Source organism: Apostichopus japonicus, chromosome 2, assembly GCF_037975245.1.
Source record: "Apostichopus japonicus isolate 1M-3 chromosome 2, ASM3797524v1, whole genome shotgun sequence".
NCBI classification, from domain to species: Eukaryota; Metazoa; Echinodermata; class Holothuroidea; order Aspidochirotida; family Stichopodidae; genus Apostichopus; species Apostichopus japonicus.
In genome coordinates, this window is record NC_092562.1 from 25,407,288 (window position 1) to 25,430,438 (window position 23,151).

The 23,151-nt window shown below is 36.6% G+C and overlaps 2 protein-coding genes across 4 annotated transcripts; both read right to left on the reverse strand.

Moving 5' to 3' along the window:
* Nucleotides 1–1,182: 1,182 nt before the first annotated feature.
* LOC139983974 (E3 ubiquitin-protein ligase TRIM56-like) lies at nucleotides 1,183–8,388 on the reverse strand. Its single transcript, XM_071997674.1, has 2 exons — nucleotides 7,854–8,388; nucleotides 1,183–5,806 (listed from the first exon to the last, which is right to left on the reverse strand). Exons 1-2 carry the CDS (start codon nucleotides 8,012–8,014, stop codon nucleotides 5,056–5,058), a joined length of 912 nt encoding a protein of 303 aa, XP_071853775.1. The 5' UTR covers nucleotides 8,015–8,388; the 3' UTR covers nucleotides 1,183–5,055.
* Nucleotides 8,389–9,399: 1,011 nt separating this feature from the next.
* LOC139983837 (uncharacterized) lies at nucleotides 9,400–22,383 on the reverse strand. Of its 3 annotated transcripts, none has more exons than XM_071997662.1 (2): nucleotides 22,114–22,383; nucleotides 9,400–15,311 (listed from the first exon to the last, which is right to left on the reverse strand). In XM_071997662.1, the coding sequence occupies exon 2, from the start codon at nucleotides 15,281–15,283 to the stop codon at nucleotides 13,100–13,102; it is 2,184 nt and encodes a 727-aa protein (XP_071853763.1). In that variant the 5' UTR covers nucleotides 15,284–15,311; nucleotides 22,114–22,383; the 3' UTR covers nucleotides 9,400–13,099. The 3 variants fall into 3 exon arrangements, with proteins under 3 accessions (XP_071853763.1, XP_071853764.1, XP_071853756.1); XM_071997663.1 differs by lacking the exon at nucleotides 22,114–22,383 and adding an exon at nucleotides 21,883–22,014; XM_071997655.1 differs by lacking the exon at nucleotides 22,114–22,383 and adding an exon at nucleotides 16,709–17,157.
* Between the last annotated feature and the right edge of the window lie 768 nt (nucleotides 22,384–23,151).

Consider the following 23,151-nt stretch of genomic DNA (forward strand, 5'->3'; position numbering starts at 1 on the left):
GTTCACCCTTGATGAGTTTTGAGCTCACAAAAGTTAGTATGTTTATACTCTTATACTCAAACTGATACCTGATCATGGAAGTAGTATACTTGTTCATGTTACAATTCTCACCCCCCCCCTTCCCTCTCCCCTCTCACTCTCTTTCACTCTTCTAGCTATTCCTCACCCTCATTCTTTTCTAAAGTTTGATTCTTTTATAAGTATATGGCCAAAAAGAGGTCAACTGTATGGAACTGATTTTGTATTCGTTTAACTACATCAATCTTATGTATGTTAAATGAAGACCCACCTTGATTTCGGTTCTGATTTGAGAGGTGGCAAACTCTATACAAACAGTCTATTTAAACCACCCGAGTGTTCTCTTTCAGGGAAAGTACTTATACAAAGAAAAACAGGAGATTATGTTAACATTTAACATTTCTATATGTTATGCTTAATGTGGCTTGGATGTCAGAGTACACGAATGGAAGTATACGAGGTGCAATAATTGGGTCAATTGAGACAAATATAGACCACTCCACGCCTCTCAGGAGCAGCGTACGAAACTTTTCTACAACTGCGTGAAGAGGTCTGTTTACAAGTGAAGAAAACGTCAGGCCGTCATAACGAAAATATTCATTGTCATGATTCGCAAACATTGAAGGGGGTGCGAATTGGCAACTTATCGCCTATCCAGTGATGGGTATGGTTAAGCTAGTGAGAAGGACATATAGAGACCATATTATACGTTGAAGAGTTAGTGTTTAAGTCAATGCATGTATTATCCGGATTATGCTACCTGAGACCGACATGGTATTGATCGTTTGAGATGGACGGGGTGGGGGTCTTAAAGGGGGGAGGGAAGGGCGTATCACACCTGTCCTTGGTTTCTTCCCTATGGCTGCATGTGCATTACGACCGCACTATCGTAGCTTACGGTGTCTCTTTTAAGTATTGTTAAGTGTTCTCCCCCAGTATTTTTTTCCTTCTCTTTATCGACCGTTGCCATCGTTATTTATTATCGCATCCAATTTACAATTGCCAGATTTTGCTGATTAATTTAACCGAGTCTTTCCGGGTAGGGTAGTAGAGGTGCTTCTTCCGGTAGTCTCTCTTACCATGCTAACATCTGCTTAATGTAGTCGTCCACATATCGGAAATACTTTTCAATCATCAAAGTGAAGTTCATACGGCATTTTGTACTATGGTACTACTATGTTTTTATTGTGCAATAAACTTGATAAGAAAAGTTATAATGATAAAAATGATTATATCTATTAAAAATGACATTACGACAAATTAAATGAAAATGAAATATATCAAACTGCAGAACCATCTATGCTAATGGACATAATTTTGACTTGTAAGGATTTAACAGTATAGAATTTTTAATCCAAAATGTTTCAATATCCAGAAAGAACAGTACTGTTATGTGAAATATATATACATAGATTTATAAGTAAAAGGAAACTGTCTTTTACCAGTTGTGAGCTAGCAAATCATTTCTGACACCAACCATCCCTTGAATAATTGTAATTAATGAACGAGAGTTACATAATACATTGCTAATACACTTTGAAATATTTTCACAACCCAATGCCAGCAAAAGCCATCTAGTATAAATCAGAGAGAAAATGGTCAACTTTGAGACCATTTGAGATAACCTGTTCTCCTCGTTTTGTTCTGCCTGAGTGTGATTTAAGCAAGACTATCAACTCTCTGAAGCAGAGTTCATTCCTTGGAAGACTTATATCTTATATAGAGCCCCCTCACAAAACTAAGTAAACAGTATTGACCAAACTATGTTCACCAAACGAAAATCATAGTATTGAATTCACACATTAATTGTAGCTCTAATTTCGGAGTTATCGTGTTAAGGTTATAAGGTTTTCAGAATTTGACACCTGTTGAACTCATTTGATCTTGCACTCACCAAGCTGGACTACTTTCAACAAAGATGTGCTTTTTTGAGTTATCGTGTTTACAAGATTTTCAAACTTTGACTTGAACGTTGACCGCAAATGACCATTGAACTTCACAGAGAACAATAAGTTTCTTGTACTCAATAAGACGGAACCACATACCAAGTATGAAGTTAAGCCAACGATAACTCTTAAACGGTGTTTACAAGCAAATGTCACATACATACACACACACCCGCACAAACGCCGTCACCATCACTTAGAGATTCCTTCTGCTTCCGGCAAAGAATTAAAAAAATGTTATCACAATTACATTAAATAATCTGTTCCGACCGATCAAAAAATCTGTTCATACATAGTAATAATAATAATACGTTTTTAAAGAATCAATAATCAACTCAAATCAACTCTATAACATCAATGATATTGTAGCTCGATGAATGTTTATGAAGTGACTTATTTGTACAAACTATCACGTGTCAAACACCAGCTGTCTACTGTTTTGCTGCTTCATGTAAGCAGTTTCACCTTTCGCTCGCTTAAAGTAGGCTACTAACTACTACACCGCGACCTTCTATCTCCCCAGTCCAGTCCAGCAAAGCTTTGGTTTCTTCATTAGCGGTTTTATTTTAGTGAAATTGTTTCTTTTTCTTCTTTTTCCTTTTATAGCTATTATTTTTTTGGGGGGAAATTTTTTTTAAGCTAGAAAATCCTACAATATTTACAAAAAACTAAATCTTTCTGGTAGACCAAAATTTCAAGCTTTTTGGAGATTTTATTCGAGAATCTGTTGCTTGTCAAAACACTTAATTTCTTCCTTCAGATTATGGACGCTTGTCAGTTACTTCCATAGTAAATACTTCCTTTGGAGAGGAAGCATATTTAGAGATTTTGGTGAGGCTTCCCTTTGAAAGACAATGACACTGACCCCAGTTCAAACTTTTAAAAGCACCAAATAGTGCAAGTTGGGACAATATATATCCATTATGACATAATATTATATTTAATTGACATCAAGTCTTTGCACAGTTCGACCCCTGGGCTCACTTATCTACAGGCAATGCTTTTGGTACACTTTCGCAAATTATGACCCTATTTGACCTCAACCAGACAAGCAAAGCTAAGTGTCGGTCACAGAGAGATACTGCAACTGCTGAGAGAAATAATTATTAACTGTAATTAATTTCATGTTTTCTCATGTAACATGCTCAAAATGAGCTCTGAACTATTGTCACACACTACCGTAATGTGTCACTTCCAAGACTGAATTGCTTAAATAAAGATTGCTGAAAATCTGAATAACACTCTACGCAGGTTTGAAGCATTCTTCCTTTGGCTGCTAAAAGCTTCATATGACCTTTGGCCTTATATTACAGTGCCCTTGCTTTTACGCCACTATCAACGGAGTATTGTTACAGACTTTCATGTATGTATAGATATATATATATATACATATATATATATATATATCATTGAAATCGTAATGAGTTGAAAAATCCAGCCTCCACCGGGATTGTAACCCGAGAAAACGTATATATATATTTATATATATCTATCAATATGTGTGTGTGTGTGTGTGTGTGTATAAATTTATGCATTACGTTATTGAAAGTTAATTGAGTGGTGCAACCCTGATGATGTCATCATCTCTAATTAAGTCCTTTCATTATCCTTACAATTATTTTCGGTAATCACTCCTCCGCTATCAGCCTAAAGCTGTAGAGTTTTGCAGAATCTTTTGAAGCAACTACGAGGCGTTCTGTGCCATCAACGTCGAATGTGGTCAGAGAGACATTCGTAAAATTTGTCAGTGGTAGTATAGATAGTAGCTGTCGGCCATCTTTGCTATACTGTGCCAGGCAAGTTTCAGTAGTATTTGACCATAACATATAAATGAAGTCTTTTTTGTCTATACACACACCTAACGCAGTATTTGCAATAAGATCTGGTTTGGCCAATTCGAATCCGAATTCGAATACGATTTTATTTTTCTGTCCCTCCATGGTGATTGCATGGGCGCCTTTTCCATGACATACCAGAAGAAAACCACCATGTACTGCGATATCGTTCACGACACCGAATACGCCACCTGTTACTTTCACGGTGTGACTGTAGTTTAGCTGATGATCAAATATTAAGAAAACGTTACTGTATTCCAAACAAACAATGATTCGATTTTTGTCAGGATCATAAGCTACACACAACATACGCTTCCCGGTTGTTACAACGTTATCGATGTACTTCCTGCTGTATGAACCATTACGAACATCGTATATACCGATTTCATTGGGTGCACAAACCGTCACGACTTGATGCTCGGATAAGTAACTGCAATAACGATTGGTGTAGTTGATTTTGTATCTTCTTGACATCTGGTCCTGCTTTTGTATTTTTCCTTTCCTGTTGATGACGGTGATATGTGAATAATTAACTGGTGCAGTACCAGATATGACCATATTTCCATCACTGGTTTGTGTGATGCTATCAATCAGATACTGACCTATAACTGATTTATCATTATGAGCAGCAGCTTGCTTAGCAGCAAATTCTTCAAAATCGATTAAAACCTCTTGATCGACAATAACCTTTACCTTCCCCCAAACCATTTTCGTTACATCCAAAGTAAAATCAGATAATAATTCTAACTGTGGAAATTCTTGTTCCATTTCTTTTACTAGGGCTTCACTGGCTGTCCTGATGTAAGGGATGCACTGAGAATCCGACCAATCGTCTTTAGAAGCAAGAATGGATGCAGTTGTCGCTGTAAAGTTCTCGTACCTTTCAATAATCTGTTCACAATAATCCAAGATATCTTGAAGTTCATTTTCCTTCTGCCTTGTTAGTAGTTCTTTTTCTGCCGACAGTTCCTTTAAATTTCCATCAAAATTCTCCAGTGTTATTTTGCAGTTAGCTTCGATTTTATCGTGTTCTGCTTGCACTTCTTGAGATTCTTGGTCATATTTCTGATCCAAGTTTGTCAACTCGTTTTCAAATTTGACCCTTAGTTGACATTTCTCCTGTTCTCTTCTGTTTTCTATGTCTTCTACCTGTGTCTCTTTCTCAGTATCATTTTCGTTCATTTTGTCTTTCATCTTGTTAACATGCTGTTCGTATTGAATTTGCAACTTTTCGGATTTATCTTTTACATTTTTTCTTAGCTTCTGCGTAGCAGATTTAACCTTAGTTGGTAACTCGTACAACTTTTTTCATTTTTGGTAATGTCCAATAGCTTTGCCTCCAGTAATTCTCTTTCACTCTTCGCTAACTCACCTACATCAAGCAGGTCGTGACCTTTGTGCATACCAGTGACACAGGTCACGCAAATCGGCAACCCTCCACATGTACTACAACATAACTGTGCCCTTTCTGTCTCGTGATCAGCACACATGGTATCTACCGTAAATGGTGATATTGTTTCCGAAGTCAAGTTCTTTTCTTTGATGGTTTCCAAGTTCAGAGTGTGTGGTTGGTGATCTTGAAACATTCCGAAAGTTAGGTGAATCTGAAAACATTCTTGACATAAAAATTTGTCACACTTAAAGCAGTATGTTGGTGTTGTTGATTCCTTACAACAGCTAACACATAACTGCTTTTGATCTTTCTTTACGAATGAGTCTTGTAATTTGTTCAACAACAGCCTACTCGTCATATGAAGATCAGTCTTGAATCCATCCACTCCGTTTTCGGGAATTTCACAATCCTGTTTGCATACTGAACATTTAAACATCCCTTCGCTTGCTGATTGAATGACTGATGTCAAGCAATCCCTACAATATCGATGAAGACACGGTAACAGTTTTGGATCTTTAAGTTGATCCGAGCAAACAGGGCACTGGCAAACAGTCTCTGTCATGTCCTTGGAAGGTGTGGAGGATGCCATTGTTTCCGATGGATGATGGCTTTTTCTAGAAAATGAGCAGAAAAGGTACATGATGTAATTAGCAATTATTTACAAATAGCAAACGCGTAATGGCGGCTATATAGTTAGAAAACATATATACTCGAATAAAACCCTTGAAAAGAAACAATGACTACATTACTTTACAAATAAAACAAAGAAAAGCAAAAAGAAAGATATATACTACAATATTTTTCGTAAGTCGATAGTATGAAATGTGAATCATAAATATCAGGCAGGCAGGTACCAGTTGAAGAAATCATTAAGGGCATGTGGTTGACTGAACAACATGATATTGAATACAGCACCGTTTTTCCATGTCCTTTTCTTTCTTGTCCTGACATTGCAACTGCAAAGTTTCCGTAACATCCCAAGTGACATATAACGTTTGCAAAACGTTAGTTTAAACAAGTGACATAGACAATAGGACTATATACCGTGCTGCTTATACCAAAACTCATTATAATGTCACGTTATTATAATGTAATAGCGATGTTATTATCAACGTTTCTACGTTACTTTGTAACAACTAATGTTTATAACATTGTGCAAATATTTTCGCTGTATCACGTAAAGTAAATTAGTCGATAACTTTCTCATAAAGTCACTCTTTATATGGGTAAAATTGATTGTGACGTCCCTATATTCTTTGTTCAAGATAATTCCTCTTTATGAGATGATCTTTCCCTATTGTGTCATGTGTTCCGTCGGAGTCTGTTGCTTGCTTTAATTGTACGTGCCCTAGCCTAACCTTATAACTCTGATAGGTTGACAAATGAAATTAAACAAATTTTCCGTCACATTTCAAATATGATTATGTTTCAAATCTGCTGTAGTTTCCGAAATCGTATCAGGCAGTTTGACGGAATTTTGATAATCAGATAGTGAGGACTGTGTAACTATAGAAAGATCTTAGAAGTTATATGTTATCACCATATGTTGGACAGAAAAAGTGAACAGTGTGATTGTTTCCAGCGATGATGAGATTTAGAGTTGAGATGGAAAGCAGAACAGATTTAGACAACGAAATTACCAGGTTATTTGAGATCTAAATATTTTCAATTATGCATCTTCTTTTTGCAATATATTTGACCCAAAAGGGAAGTCAAACAAGAAACATATAAGATTAATGAAACGGTTCAGTCTTCAAGACCAAAGTTTGGAAAAAATAAAATAAAATATCGAATCATATTAACACATTCTGTCAAAGAGCTCAAATAATTTGCATAATGATAAGTGATGATGAGTCTAACAGTACTGTTAATGTTATTACTAAAATCGTTTGATCCAATTACACCAGGCGTTTCAGTTTGAAGGCTTAATACTAAAAACCTGGGCCACTACACCATATACAGGGGCACACAAATTTACGCGATACAGGATTTAATTTTTAAGGTCAACTTTATTGGCCAAAATTATGCTACTTCATAAAATGGTCACGTGTTCTCAAACTTCAAACATTCCTCTTTTACTTCCATCCTCCTTTAGTTGAATCAGTTGTTTTTAACTGTCCTTAATGTCTTGGAATAATGTGGTAGTTCAGAGGTTCCAGAAAATAATAATTTCAATATGTCATCAACTTTTAGCATGCTAAATGTTTGGAACCTACACCGAATACCTTTAAAGTTGGCTTCATACAAAGTGACATGGTGGTTCACTTGTACGTGACAGAGAAGTAATGAAAAGGTAGGTATGCTGACATTGTAAAAACTTGTTGGACCGTTTAATATAAATTAACACCTCCAATCAACACCTTCATTTCACGCATGCGCACACATTATATTTTGGAAAAGAATAGTCAGTACTTCCAAACATGTATATTTCTAGACCCATTTGTTAGTAATTATTAAAATGTAAAACTTTTTAAGCAATGCTGATATCCGGTTCGAGCTAGAGCGATACAGCTGGAGTAGACGTGCTATTGTTTAATGTTGCAGTTTTACTTCACATATACTTCACAAAACGCCCATGAAGCCACTAACATACAAACATACGAACTTAGTTATGTATATTACACTATACAAGTACATACGAAACTGACAGTATATACGTACGGTATGTTACACGTAAAGGAAGTTTCCACGCCCTCTGCTGTACCTTCAGTTAACTTCTTGATATAACCGTATAGAGTCTCTTCACGTTCAAGTAATGATTCTTGGAGAGGAAAGCCTTTTCCTAGAGTACTATGAGAATCGTAAAAATGCTTTCCGAACATTTACTATTTAATCTCTCTCTCATGTACATATGTCTGCAGAAGATGTTATTAAGTGTGTGTTGTAATGGAACCCAGTGTTCCCTTCCAGTACACAATTAGGCTCATACGTGGCATAATACGCTGAACTTTGACACGACAGGAAGGGGATCTATTCTTGGCATAATATTACTAATGGTTTACGTTTGTGATCTTATCCGTATAGTCACAATTGCTCACCAATAATAAACACTCGGCAGAATTGTACAATTTCCGTTTTGTTTTTAAAACTCTTGAGACTATATTTACGGAAGCCTCCAAGGTACATCGTATTGACGACAGACATACAATGCACCATGCACCACGTCAAAAATTTGAAAATAATCTTTCTGACGAGATGCATTGTCTGTAAAACGGTAATAATCTGAATATTACGCTGGTGCACACTTGCTACTCACTTAAACAAAACGTTTAACTTCTCAAAATTACCATTTTGCTGAGTTATATCAAGTCTTCAAAATGAAAGAATCTGAAAATTTCGCAAAATTCAGATTATTATTATTATTATTATTATGATTATTATCATTATTGTACAGTTAATGTGGATGAAGCCTCGTCTGATATACTAGGTACGGTACTATTCCCCAAGTTAGCGCAGTTCTTGGTGATTTGATAGTTTGTTTTATTCCCACCTTCGGGATTTTCCTCAATTGATGATTAAATTACTGTGATTAAAATTGGGATGATTCACGGAAATAATACAACAACAAACAGAGCAGTAACGCAGCAGAACTCAGCTAAGCTACTATTTGAGAAGTTTGGTTTGATTGTCAATAAATTTCTGAGCAGTTAATCCATTCGTTTGTTCGAAAACTCTAAGACATGCGCGGGACATCGGTATCATTTCATTTCCTCTCATCTCCCGTTTTCTTTGCATTATGCTCCTTCTTAGTAGACATAGTTTGGTACAATATTAGAAAGTTGTAAGCATAATAGTTTTCAAAACTAAAACATAAAGGTAAATTAGTGTGTTATCTTTATTGAAATAAACAATGATAAAAGTTTGAGGTAAATATGAAGAGTCAAAAGGCTGTGTTCTTGAATACTTAAAATGCAGAGCTGTCGTTGTAGTATCTTTAAACCAGAATGCAAACTGTATTGATGTTTGATAGATGACTTCTTTGTAACAGGATATTGCTGACAATTTATCCGTATAAGATATCTTGCAAAAGGTTTGTTTATAATTCTGCAGATACTGTTCACCCTTGATGAGTTTTGAGCTCACAAAAGTTAGTATATTTATACTATTATACTCAAACTGATACCTGATCATGGAAGTAGTATACTTGTTCATGTTACAATTCTCACCCCCCCCCCTTCCCTCTCCCCTCTCACTCTCTTTCACTCTTCTAGCTATTCCTCACCCTTATTCTTTTCTAAAGATTGACTCATTTATAAGTATATGCCCAAAAAAAAGTTCAACTGTATGGAACTGATTTTGTATTCGTTTAACTACATCAATCTTATGTATGTTAAGTGTAGACCCACCTTGATTTCGGTTCTGATTTGAGAGGTGGCAAACTCTATACATACAGTCTATTTAAACCACCCGAGTGTTCTCTTTCAGGGAAAGTACTTATACAAAGAAAAACAGGAGATTATGTTAACATTTAACATTTCTATATGTTATGCTTATTGTGTCAGAGTACACGAATGGAAGTACACGAGGTGCAATAATTGGGTCAATTGAGACAATTATAGAACACTCCACGCCTCCCAGGGGCAGCGTACGAAACTTTTTTACAACTGCGTGAAGAGGTCTGTTTACAAGTGAAGAAAACGTCAGGCCGTCATAACGAAAATATTCATTGTCATGATTCGCAAACATTGAAGGGGTGCGAATTGGCAACTTATCGGCTATCCAGTGAGGGGTAGGGTTAAGCTAGTGAGAAGGACGTATAGAGACCAAATTATACGTTGAAGAGTTAGTGTTTAAGTCAATGCATGTATTATCCGGATTATGCTACCTGAGACCGACATGGTATTGATCGTTTGAGATGGACGGGGTGGGGGTCTTAAAGGGGGGAGGAGAGGGCGTATCATACCTGTCCTTGGTTGCTTCCCTATGGCTGCATGTGCATTATTAAGCTAGTGAGAAGGACGTATAGAGACCATATTATACGTTGAAGATTTAGTGTTTAAGTCAATGCATGTATTATCCGCAGTATGCTACCTGAGACCGACATGGTATTGATCGTTTGAGATGGACGGGGTGGGGTCTTAAAGGGGGAGGGGAGGGCGTATCACACCTTGGTTGCTTCCCTATGGCTGCATGTGCATAACGACCGCACTATCGTAGCTTACGGTGTCTCTTTTAAGTATTGTAAAGTGTTCTCCCCCAGTATTTTTTCCTTCTCTTTATCGACCGTTGCCATCGCTATTTATTATCGCATCCAATTTACAATTGCCAGATTTTGCTGATTAATTTAACCGAGTCTTTTCGGGTAGGGTAGTGAGAGGTGCTCCTTCCGGTAGTCTCTCTTACCATGCTAACATCTGCTTAATGTAGTCGTCCACAGATCGGAAATACTTTTCAATCATCAAAGTAAAGTTCATACGGCATTTTGTACTATGGCACTACTATGTTTTTATTGTGCAATAAACTTGATAAGAAAAGTTATAACGATAAAAATGATGATATCTATTAAAGATGACATTACGACAAATTAAATGAAAATAAAAGATAGAAAACCGCAGAACCATCTATGCTAATGGACATACTTTTGACTTCAGGGGAAAAAATCGACTATGTTTGAGACAGAATATATGAGGTTAAATAACTGTTATGACAGCATAAATTCATCTTTTATGACAGATTAAATCAATTTTTACGACATACTGTGTTACAACAAAATTATTGAACAATTTGTTTCGTGAGAAGCAGTAATCTGTTATGACAAAATGAAACCAGATAGCCAGTTAGCTTTGTAATTCCTTGCCATACGCTTTGCTCAAATTTCCACATCACTATCAGACTAATATAGAGCAAGTGAGATAAATTTGTCCAAGAATTAAGTGAGAACCAGAAAAGATCAGAGATTTCCAGCCATGATATGTATCACTCACTTGTGGGCATCGACCAATTAATTCACTGGTAAGGATTTAACAGTATAGAATTTTTAATCCAAAATGTTTCAATATCCAGAAAGAACAGTATTGTTTTGTGTAATATATACATAGATTTATAAGTAAAAGGAAACTGTCTTTTACCAGTTGTGTGCTAGCAAATCATCTCTGACACCAACCATCCCTTGAATAATTGTTATTAATGAACGAGAGTTATATAATACATTCTTTATACAATGTGAAATATTTTCACAACCCTATGTCATAGCAAAATTTTGACACCTGTTGACCTCTTTTGATCTTGCAATCACCAAGCTGGACTACGTATGAGGTTCAACAAAGATGTGCTTTTTGAGTTATCGTGTTTACAAAATTTTCAGACTTTGACTTGAACGTTGACCGCAAATGACCATTGAACTTCACAGAAAACATTACGTTTCTTGTACTCAATAAGAACCACATACCAAGTATCAAGTTAAGCCAACGCGAACTCTTAAAACGGTGTTTACAAGCAAGTGTCACATATATACACACACACCCACACAAACGCCGTCACCATCACTTATATTCCTTTTGCTTCCGGCAAAGAATTAAAAAAATGTTATCACAATTACCTGAAATATTCTGTTCCGACCGTTAAATGATCTGTCCATAAATAATAATAATTATTATAATGATCATGATAATAATAATAATCATACGTTTTGATAGAATCAATAATCAACTCAAATCAACTATATAACATCAATGGTGTTGTAGCTCGATGAATGTTTACGAAGTGACTTAATTGTACAAACTATCACGTGTCAAACACCAGTTTTCTACTGTTTTGCTGCTTCATATAAGCAGTTTCACCTACCGTTCGTTTAAATTAGGCAATAAAATGTGCGACTGCATCTAAGCTGACAAGAACAATTCGCCCGACGTTCGTTCTCGTCAGTAAAAATACAGCAAGGCTGTAGTGTCTTCATTAGCGGTTTTATTTTAGTGTAGTTGTTTCTTTTTCTTCTTTTTCCTTTTGTCATTCAACTGTTGTTTGAATTTTTTTAAACTAGAAAATCCCACAATATTTACAAAAAACTCAGTTTTTCTAATAGACCAAAGCTTTTTGGAGTTTTTATTCGAGAATCTGTTGCTTGTCAGAACACTCAATTTCTTTTTTTTTTCAGATTATGGACGCTTGTCAGTTACTTCCATAGTAAATACTTCCTTTGGAGGTGAAGCATATTTAGAGATTTTGGTGAGGCTTCCCTTTGAAAGACAATGACACTAACCCCAGTTGACACTTTTAAGGTACCAATAGTGCAAATTGGGACAATATATACCCATTATGACATAATCTTCTATCTAATTGACATCAAATCTTTGCACAGTTGGACCACTGGGCTCACTTATCTACAGGCAATGCATTTGGTACACTGTGACAAATTATGACCCTTTATGACCTCAACTAGACAAGAATAGCTAAGTGTCGGTCAAAGAGAGATAATAAGACTGCTGAGAGAAATAATTATGAACCGTAACTTATTTCATGTTTTCTCATGTAACATGCTCAAAATGAGGTCTGAACAATTCTCATACACTACCCTATTGCGTCACTTCAAAGACTGAATTGCTTAAATAAAGATTGCTGAAGCATTCTTCTTTTGACTGCTAATAGCTTCATATGACCTTTGGCCTTATATTACAGTGCCCTTGCTTTTAAGCCACTATCAACGGAGTATTGTTACAGACTTCCATGTACATATATATATATATATATATATATATATATATATATATATATACATATATATATATATATATCTATCTATATATATATATATATATATATGTGTGTGTGTGTGTGTGTGTGCGTGCGTGTCTGTGTGTGTTTGTAAATATATGCATTACGTTATTGAAAGTCAATTTAGTGGTGCAACCCTGGTGATGTCATCATCTCTAATTCAGTCGTTTCATTATCCTTAAAATTATTTGGGGTAATCACTCCTCCGCTATCAGCCTAAAGCTGTAGAGTTTTGCAGAATCTTTTGAAGCAACTACGAGGCGTTCTGTGCCATCAACGTCGAATGTGGTCAGAGAGACATTCTTAACATTTTCCAGTGGTAGTATAGATAGTATCTGTCGGCCATCTTTGCTATACTGTGCCAGGAAAGTTTTAGTAGTATTTGACCATAACATATAAATGAAATCCTTTTTGTCTGTACACACACCTAACGCAGTATTTGCATTAAGATCTGGTTTGGCCAATTCGAATCCGAATTCGAATACGATTTTATTTTTCTGTCCTTCCATGGTGATTGCATGGGCGCCATTTCCATGACATACCAGAAGATAACCACCATGTACTGCGATATCATTCACGACACCGAATACGCCACCTGTTACTTTCACGGTGTGACTGTAGTTTAGCTGATGATCAAATATTAAGAAAACGTTACTGTATTCCAAACAAACAATGATTCGATTTTTGTCAGGATCATAAGCTACACACAACATACGCTTCCCGGTTGTAACAACGTTATCGATGTACTTCCTGCTGTATGAACCATCACGAACATCGTAAATGCCGATTTCATTGGGTGCACAAACCGTCACGACTTGATGCTCGGATAAGTAACTGCAATAACGATTGGTGTAGTTGACTTTGTATCTTCTTGTCATCTGGTCCTGCTTTTGTATTTTTCCTTTGCTGTTGATGACGGTGATATGTGAATATATATCTGGTGCAGTACCAGATACGACCATATTTCCATCACTGGTTTGTGTGATGCTATCAATCAGATACTGACCTATAAGTGATTTATCATTATGAGCAGCAGCTTGCTTAGCAACAAATTCTTTAAAATCGATTAAAAACTCTTGATCGACAATAATGTTTACCTTCCCCCAAACCACTTTCGTTACATCAAAAGTAAAATCAGATAATAATTCTAACTGTGGAAATTCTTGTTCCATTTCTTTTACTAGGGCTTCACTGGCTGTCCTGATGTAAGGGATGCACTGAGAATCCGACCAATCGTCTTTCGAAGCAAGAATTGATGAAGTTGTCGCTGTGAAATTCTCGTACCTTTCAATGATCTGTTCACAATAATCCAAGATATCTTGAAGTTCATTTTCCTTCTGCCTTGTTAGTAGTTCTTTTTCCGCCGACAGTTCCTTTAAATTTCTATCAAAATTCTCCAGTTTTATTTTACATTTAGCTTCGATTTTATCGTGTTCTGCATGCACTTCTTTAATTTCTTGGTCATATTTCTGATCCAAGTTTGTCATCTCGTTTTCAAATTTGACCTTTAGTTGACATTTCTCCTGTTCTCTTCTGCTTTCTACGTCTTTTACCATTCTTTCTCTCTCAGTATTGTTTATTTTGTCTTTCATCTTGTTAACATTCTGTTCGTATTGAATTTGCAACTTTTCAGATTTATCTTTTACATTCTCCCTTAGCTTCTGCGTAGCAGCTTTAACCTTAGTCGGTAACTCGAACAACTTTTTTTCATTTTTGGTAATGTCCAAAAGCTTTGCCTCCAGTAATTCTCTTTCACTTTTCGCTAACTCAACCACATCACGAAGGTCGTGACCTTTGTGCGCACCAGGGACACAGGTCATGCAAATTGGTACACCTCCACATGTACTACAACATAACTGTGCCCTTTCTGTCACGTGATCAGCACACATGGTATCTACTGTAAATGGTGATATTGCTTCCGAAGTCAAGTTCTTTTCTTCGATGGTTTCCAAGTTCAGAGTGTGTGGTCGGTGATCTTGAAACATCCCAAAAGTTAGGTGAATCTGATAACATTCTTGACATAAAAATTTGTCACACTTAAAGCAGTATGTGGGTGTTGTTGATTCCTTAGAACAGCTAACACATAACTGCTTTTGATCTTTATTTACAAATGAGTCTTGTAATTTGATCAACAACAGCCTACTCGTCATATGAAGATCGGTCTTGAATCCATCCACTCCGTTTTCAGAAATTTCGCAATCTTGTTTACATACTGAACAATTAAACATCCCTTCGCTTGTTGATAGAATGACTGATGTCAAGCAATCCCTGCAATATCGATGAAGACACGGTAACAGTTTTGGATCTTTAAGTTGATCCGAACAAACAGGGCACTGGCAAACAGTCTCTGTCATGTCCTTGGAAGGTGTGGAGGATGCCATTGTTTCCGATGGATGATGGGGTTTTTTTCTAGAAAAATGAGCAGAAAAGGCACTTGATGTAATTAGCATTTATTTACGATGGGCAAACGTGTACAACGTGGCGTCTATATAGTTAAGAAACATAGATACTCGATAAACCCCTTGAAAAGAAACACTGACTACATATATTTGCCAAAAACAAAGAAAAGCCCCCCAAAAAAGAAAATATATATACGTCACTTTTTCGCGTAATTCGTTAGTATGAAATGTGAAACATAATAATACCAGTCAGGCACCATTAGAAAAAACTTTAGCGCATGTGGTTGACTGAACAACATGGTATGAATACAGCACCGTTTTCCATGTCCTTTTCTTTCTTGTTCTGACATTTATGAGATGATCTTTCCCTATTGTGTCACATGTTCCGTCGGAGTCTGTTACTTGCTTTTATTGTACGTGACTTAGCCTAACCTTATCACTCTGATAGTTTGGCAAATTTTCCGTCATATTTTAAATATAAATATGATTCAAATTTGCTCTAGTTTCTGAAATCGTATCCGGCAGTTTGATGGATTTGGATAAACTGATAGAGAGGACTATGTAAAAGTAGAAAGAACTTAGAAGTTATATGTAATCATTATACGTTGGACAAAAAAAGTGAACAGTGTGATTGTTTCGGGCGATGGGAATCATATTTACAGTCTGTCAAAGAGCTCAAATAATTTGCATAATGATACGTGATGAGTCTTACAGTACTATTAATGTTATTTCTAAGATCGTTTGACCCATATACACCAGGCGTTCCAGTTCGAAGGCTAAAATAAATACCTGAGCCACTACACCATATACAAGGGCATACAAATTTACGCGGTATAAGCCTTAATTTTGAAGGTCAACTTTATTTGCCTTTTTTTTTCAACTGTCCTTAATGTCTAGGAATTAGCGGAAGGTCATGGACCCCAGAAAAGAAAACTTTTAAATGTCATCAACTTTTAGCATGCTAAATGTTTGGGGCCTACACCGAATACCTTTAAAGCTGGATTCATACAAAGTGCCATGGTGGTTCACTTGTTCGTGACAGAGAAGTAATGAAAAGGTAGGTATGCTGACATTGTAAAACTTGACGGACCGTTTATGATAAATTAACACCTCCCTCCAACGCCTCCACTTCACGCATGCGCACACGTTATATTTGGGAATATGATAATCAGAACTTTCAAAGATGTATATTTCTATAACTATTTGTTATAAATTTTTAACATGTTAACACATTTAGCAATGCTGATATCCGGGTCGAGTTAGAGCAAAACAGCTGGACTAACTATTGGTAACTGTTGCAGCTTTACTTCACAAACAGCCCATGATGCCACTTACAAACATTCATTCTAACTTACATACGTATATCACACTATACAAGTACAAATGAAACTTCCATTACATACGTACGGTATGTTATATGAAAAGGAAGTTTCCAAGCCGTCTGCAGTGCCGTTCGTTAACTTCTTGATATAACCGTATAAACACTCTCCTCTTCACGTTTAAATAATGATCCTTGGAGTTGAAAGTCTCTTCCTAAATTACTATTAGAATCGTAAGAATGCTTCCGAAGATTTACAATTTAATCTCTCTATCTGTCTCTCATATATATATATATATATGTCTGCAGTAGATGTTATTCTGTGTCGTAATGAGACCCAGTGTTCCTTTCCAGCACACAAATAGTCATACGTGGCATAATAAGCTGAACTTTGACACGACTCGAAGGTGATCTATTCTAATATATGAGGTAGGTATGCTGACATTGTACAGAATTGTTGGACCGTTTAAGGTAAATTAACACCTCCCTCCAACACCTCTACCTCACGCATGCGCAAACATTATATTTTGGGAATATGATAGTAAGAACCTTTAAACATGTATATTTCTATATCTATTTGTTAGAAATTTTAACCTGTTAACATGTTAGCAATGCTGATATCCGGGTCAGTTAGAGCAACCAGCTGGACTAGTAGTTACTGTTGCAGTTTTTTCAAAGACACTTCACAAAAAGCCCATGGTACCACTTAGTTTAGTTTAGTAGAAGAAAAGGATCAGGAGGGACACTCAAGTCCCCATCAAGGACCCTATAGGAGAGAGAAAAAACTGAAAACACTAACACTCAGACCAGATTATAATGCTTAAAGTGCTTGTCCAAAGCATTCCTAAACGCATTTACACTATACTTGCAAGTACAACTTTCTCAGGTAAACTGTTCCACTAATTCACAACCCTATTAGAACAAAAGTTATGCCGAATATTGATCCTAATTTGTGACTTTTGGAGTTTATGACAATGACCTCTGGTACAACTACTATTAGAAACATGAAAAAGTCATTGAAGGATAAATTTTCAAAACCATAAACAATCTTGAAAACCTGAATCATGTCACCACGTAACCTCATAAGCTCCAATGAGGTTCCACAGTTTTAACCGCCTGTAATAAGGAACACCCTTTAAGGAAGTAATCATCCTAGTAGGCCTACTATAACCCATCAAAAAAGACCATGAAAATGGACATTTTGGGTAGTCACGTGATATGAACCTCTGGAATGTCTGAAAACAGAGATTGACCCAAAGGAGCCTCTGATCAACGTGTGACGTCATTGTTTGTATACCGCGAAAATCAAACGCTGATATAGGCACTGTTTATACACAGATAGCGAACAATTCTACTGTATTTGACTTCCACTTTCGAGCGTTTGAAAAGCTGTTAGCTTAAAACAAAAACACATAAAGGTAAACAAATAGTTTTAAGACAATTTTAAGAAGAAAATTTAGTTAAATTGGTTATTTTATTAGCAAAGTTTCCACTCAAATGGAAGCATCTTTTACATAGCAGAGCGTCAATAGGTCCGTACGGCACAATATACTGTAGAACATGCAAGCAGCTTGGCGATTCCGTAATACAATTTGATTGCAAGATACCGTAAACTGAACAGAAGAATAGACCTAAAAGATGCCTCATGCGTGATATGTGAGGGGAAAATGGCTTACGTTACTGTCAACGAATTACCAAAAAGACACTAAACATAATCGAACAACGTGACGAGAAGACGCTGATCCGAATAAATCAGGGTAGCATATACATGACTAAGCTTCAGCTGAACATAGTACTTACTCGTTTTAATACCCAAAAGTACAAACACAGAAAAAAGTATCCTTTCAATAAACAAAATTTAGCAGTGAATATCCAAATCCACGTTTCTCGTTCAATCCTGGGCGAAATACTACCTTGACTCTGTGTAATTCGATAGAGTTAGGCCTAGTTGAAACAGGCCTTGACCGGTAACATCCCGCAATCACGAGACAGTCACTAACGAAATAAAACGTCCGATCGCTACATAGAACCGTTTTTATTCAACTCCTTGAACCATGCAGATGCCGGAATAAACATAACGGACAATATAACACAATGTATCACGAACTCACGATAGTTGAATACAACAAATGAAATAGATAAATGCGATGAAATCCTAACATTTACACATGCTGTTACTTGTAACCCACTACATGTACTAACAATGCTACCCTAGGCACGGTATATACACGGTCATCTCTTACAGTAAATATTATGCTGTCAATTGCGAGATATAGTGTTACATGTAAGGACGTCCAGAGCTTGTTTACGAGGTAACTTGAAAGGGACAATTTCACATTAGCTATATGTCCGATACAGCTATTGACAGTATATAATTTTCGCAGAATGAGACATTTGCAGCATACACAGAGGCATGGTCATGCATGTGTACTCGTGGGCATGAGATACTCCGTGTGCTGAAAATTCTTTCCTCGTGGATCTCACAAAATTGATCCAAAGTCTGCGGCGTTTTACGTCAGTTCTTTTACTCAGAAATCTAAAAAAGTTGATGCTTTTGTTGGGTAAGGTATAACTGCAACCTCCAACAACACAGAATTGTGGCATTTCGGGGGGAAAGGAGTAATATCGTTGATGTTTTTGGCAGCTCAAGTATACAACTTTACACACTAAAAGCATTGTTGTGAGTGAGGTATACAAACAGTGACGTCACATGGTCACCTGATATCTTCGGAATGTTTCAGGAATTTCACGTATTTAACGTCCGAAATTGGTAAAGTTAATTACAGCAATGTAATTGGAGTGAGTTAAGGATTACATACATGCAAAATGGTGGGATTTTATGTTCATCGAAAAGTCTCCATAGTTGGTCTTTAAACTCGAGAATATTGGTGAGACGAGACGTTTTTGGACAAAAGCCATGTTGAGACTATCTGATCAAAGACTGACCACTGAAATGACTGACCAAAGACTTTTTAACAATAGACTCCATGACCTTACAAACAACACTAGTGAGACTATCGGGCTTATAATTACAGGGCTTAGACTTATCACCTTTCTTGAAAATTCGGGTGATATTAGCACATCTCTAGTCCTGAGGAACATAACCTTCATTCATAATTTCACTAAAAACCAATGAGAGTGGAACTCAGAAATGGTGTGCAAAACTGTTCAATAAATACGGATGGATTGCATCAGGTCCAGAAGCTGTAGAAACTGTTAGACAAAACAGCTCATAAAGACAACCTCATCCGAAAATAAGACCGTATCCATTTTAGAACCATCACTTCCCCCCCCCCCCCCTGAAAAGCTGGAATACTTCTCATGTCTTCCCTTGTAAAAACCGACACAACATAGTTGTTCAAAAGATCTGCAAGATCTTGACTAACAGTTACTATATTATCTGTGTGTGGTGCCCAACGAGAAACAGCTGCAACTTTTACTTTCTGATTTGCACTGACATAAGTTAAAAAGGCCTTTAGGTTATCCTTACTATTCAAGGCAATGTTATTTTCGAAATTCAATTTTTCTTCAGACACTAAGCGTTCTACCTTCAGCTGATGTATTTTTGACTTGGCCAAAAGATATTAGGAATTAGTCCTCCTAAACAACTTCCACAGTCTACGTTTTTGCCTAATTGCACATCTAACATTCTTATTCATCCAGGAAGGTATACTGCTTTTACGACGACGTTTCTTCCACGGAACATGATTTCCCATAATGACTTTTAACTTATTAGCAACAAATCCAAGACGAAGAGGCACTCATATATCAAAACAAATTAATCCAATCTGTACCCTTCAGTATAGTTTTAATTGCCTCTGTATCTGATCTCGAAAAATCAGGGACCTTTTCCTTGCTAACAGAATTTACGACCATACAAACAACATCAAACGTAGTATAACATGATTGCTAGTTCCTAGTTATCCTAGACCCTTCAGATCAACAACATTGCTTGATTCAGAACTCAAGACAAGATCCAGGATGTTATCCCCCCTAGTAGGGAAAGTAACATGCAATGCTGATGTAAAAAGCAACCTTGCTTAACATCTAGAAAGTTTTTACCCTTCCTACCACTGGAACCATCTATACAATTAATGCCAGAAATTTTAAAAGTCGCCTATTATAACAACCTTACCTTTAGCAGCCTTTCTAATTGATTCAAAGAGCAAGCCACTGTTAGGAAACGGTAAACAACACAAATAGTAATAACATCACTGAACCTCTTGTGGACAATTCGCACCAGACAGAATTTACAAAAGAACCTTGCAACTGAGACTTCTCAACATTAACAATATCATCCCTAACATACAGTAAAACTCCCCTCCAATATAATTATCTGTATCCCTCCTGTCCTGACGATACACAGCATACCCTGGTAAGACACCCCAGCACTATCAATGTCCTCCCTTAACCAAGATTCTATGATACCAAACACATCCGGTTTCAGATCCTCAAGAAGAACAGTTAATTCAGCATTTATTTATTCATTTAGAATAGGTCTACATTGGTAATCTTCAGCTTATCCCTGAAGCTCTGTATCTTAGCATGCCTACTGATCATGTTAAAAACTATTACTATCACTTTCCTTGCTTTCAAAACGCTTATAAGCATCTCCATTAGAAACATAATCCTTATCAAAATTTATGCCTGCCCCCATCGCCCCGAATTTAGTTAAAACATAGCTGTTCAACAGAGTTATTCACCATCCTACCAAACAGCGAGGCCCTAGTGTTAGCTAAGTGCAACCCATCCCTGGCAAACAAATACTTTCTACCCTGGAAACATGACCACATGTCAACAAATGTGAAGCCAAAGTCAGAACACAGACTATGCAAGCAACCATTCAAATTCACCAACTTATGTGTCTGAACCTTTTTGTCATATCTTGGCAATAGACTGCAGATGACATGATTAGCATGAGTTGATGATAGGCGACACAAAACTGAGTCCCTTGGTCGTATTATGTCAAGTGACTACTTCTGCACATTATTGGTACCAGCCTGGACCACCTCCTCATTTGACACAATTTTGTTTACCCTTTCACTGACATCTTGGATCTTAGCACCTGGCAAACATACCCTGACCCTTTTTGCTTTATCCACCCTGCAGAACTCTCGGTCCAAATACTGGACCAGTGAATACCCACATAATACCATTCTTCCTTTTGAATTCTCCCGTTCCCACTGACCACTGTTTTCAAACACACTTCCATCGTCGTTCACATCACAATCACCACGTACTTCGTCCAGTACTAACCACTCACCATTTCTCTCCTGGGAGATTTCATTACCATCGTTCCCATTACAAACATCACGCAACTCCTCCACAGGTTACAACTCCAATTCATTATGATTTGGAACATCCTAGTTGGAGAATCCCTTTGAACAACTGCACTACTCACAGTCCTACTATTCCTACTAACATACATTCTTTCTAACTTACTTATGTATAATACACTATACAAATGCATATGAAACTGACATTATGTACGTACTTGATTTTATACTAAAATGCAGTTTCCACGCAGTCTGCGATGCCGTCAGTTAACTTCTTGATATAACCGTATAAACACTCTTCTCTTCACGTTTAAGTAATGATTCTTGGATATGAAAGTCTCTTCCTAGATAACTATTAGAATCGTAATATTGCTTTCCGAAGATTTACGGTTAAATCTCTCTATCTCTCACTCATATATATCAATATACGCAATATATGTTATAAAGTCTGTGTCGTAACGAGACCCAGTGTTCATTTCCAGTACACAAATATATACGTGGCATATATATGCTGAACTTTGTCATGACTCAAAGGTAGGTACGTGACATTGTAAAAAAATGTTGGACCGTTTTAATGTAACTTTACAACTCCCTCAGAACCTCCACTTTACGCATGCGCACACATTATATTTGAGAATGTGATCATCAGAACTTTCAAACATATATATTTATATAACTATTTGTTAGGATTTTTTATCCGGGTCGAGTTAGAGCGATACAGCTGGACGTGCTATTGATTACTGTTTCAGCTTAATTTACCTTACAGAAACTTAACAAAAAGCCCATGGTGCCACTTACAATACATGCATACTAACAAACATATATATATTACACTATACAAGTACATATGAAACTGACATGATATACGTATGGTATGTTATACGAAAAGGAAGTTTCTAAGCTGTCTGCAGTACCGTCAGTTAACTTCTTGATATAACCATATAAACATTATGTTCTTCTATTCACGTTTAAATAATAATCCTTGGAGTTGAAAGTCTCTTCCTAGATTACTATGAGAATCGTCAGAATGCTTTCCGAAGATTTACTATTAAATCTCTCTCTCATATACATATGTCTGCAGTAGATGTTATTAAGTCTGTGTCTAAACGAGACCCAGTGTTACTTTCCAGTACACAAATAGGCTCATACGTAGTCTTCCTAAGACCATAGTATGCCATAGGCAACTTCTTCAGTATAAGCGTGTATAGTTAAGGAAGTGAAGGAGCATTGAGAAATCTCAGTTCACAGATATAGAT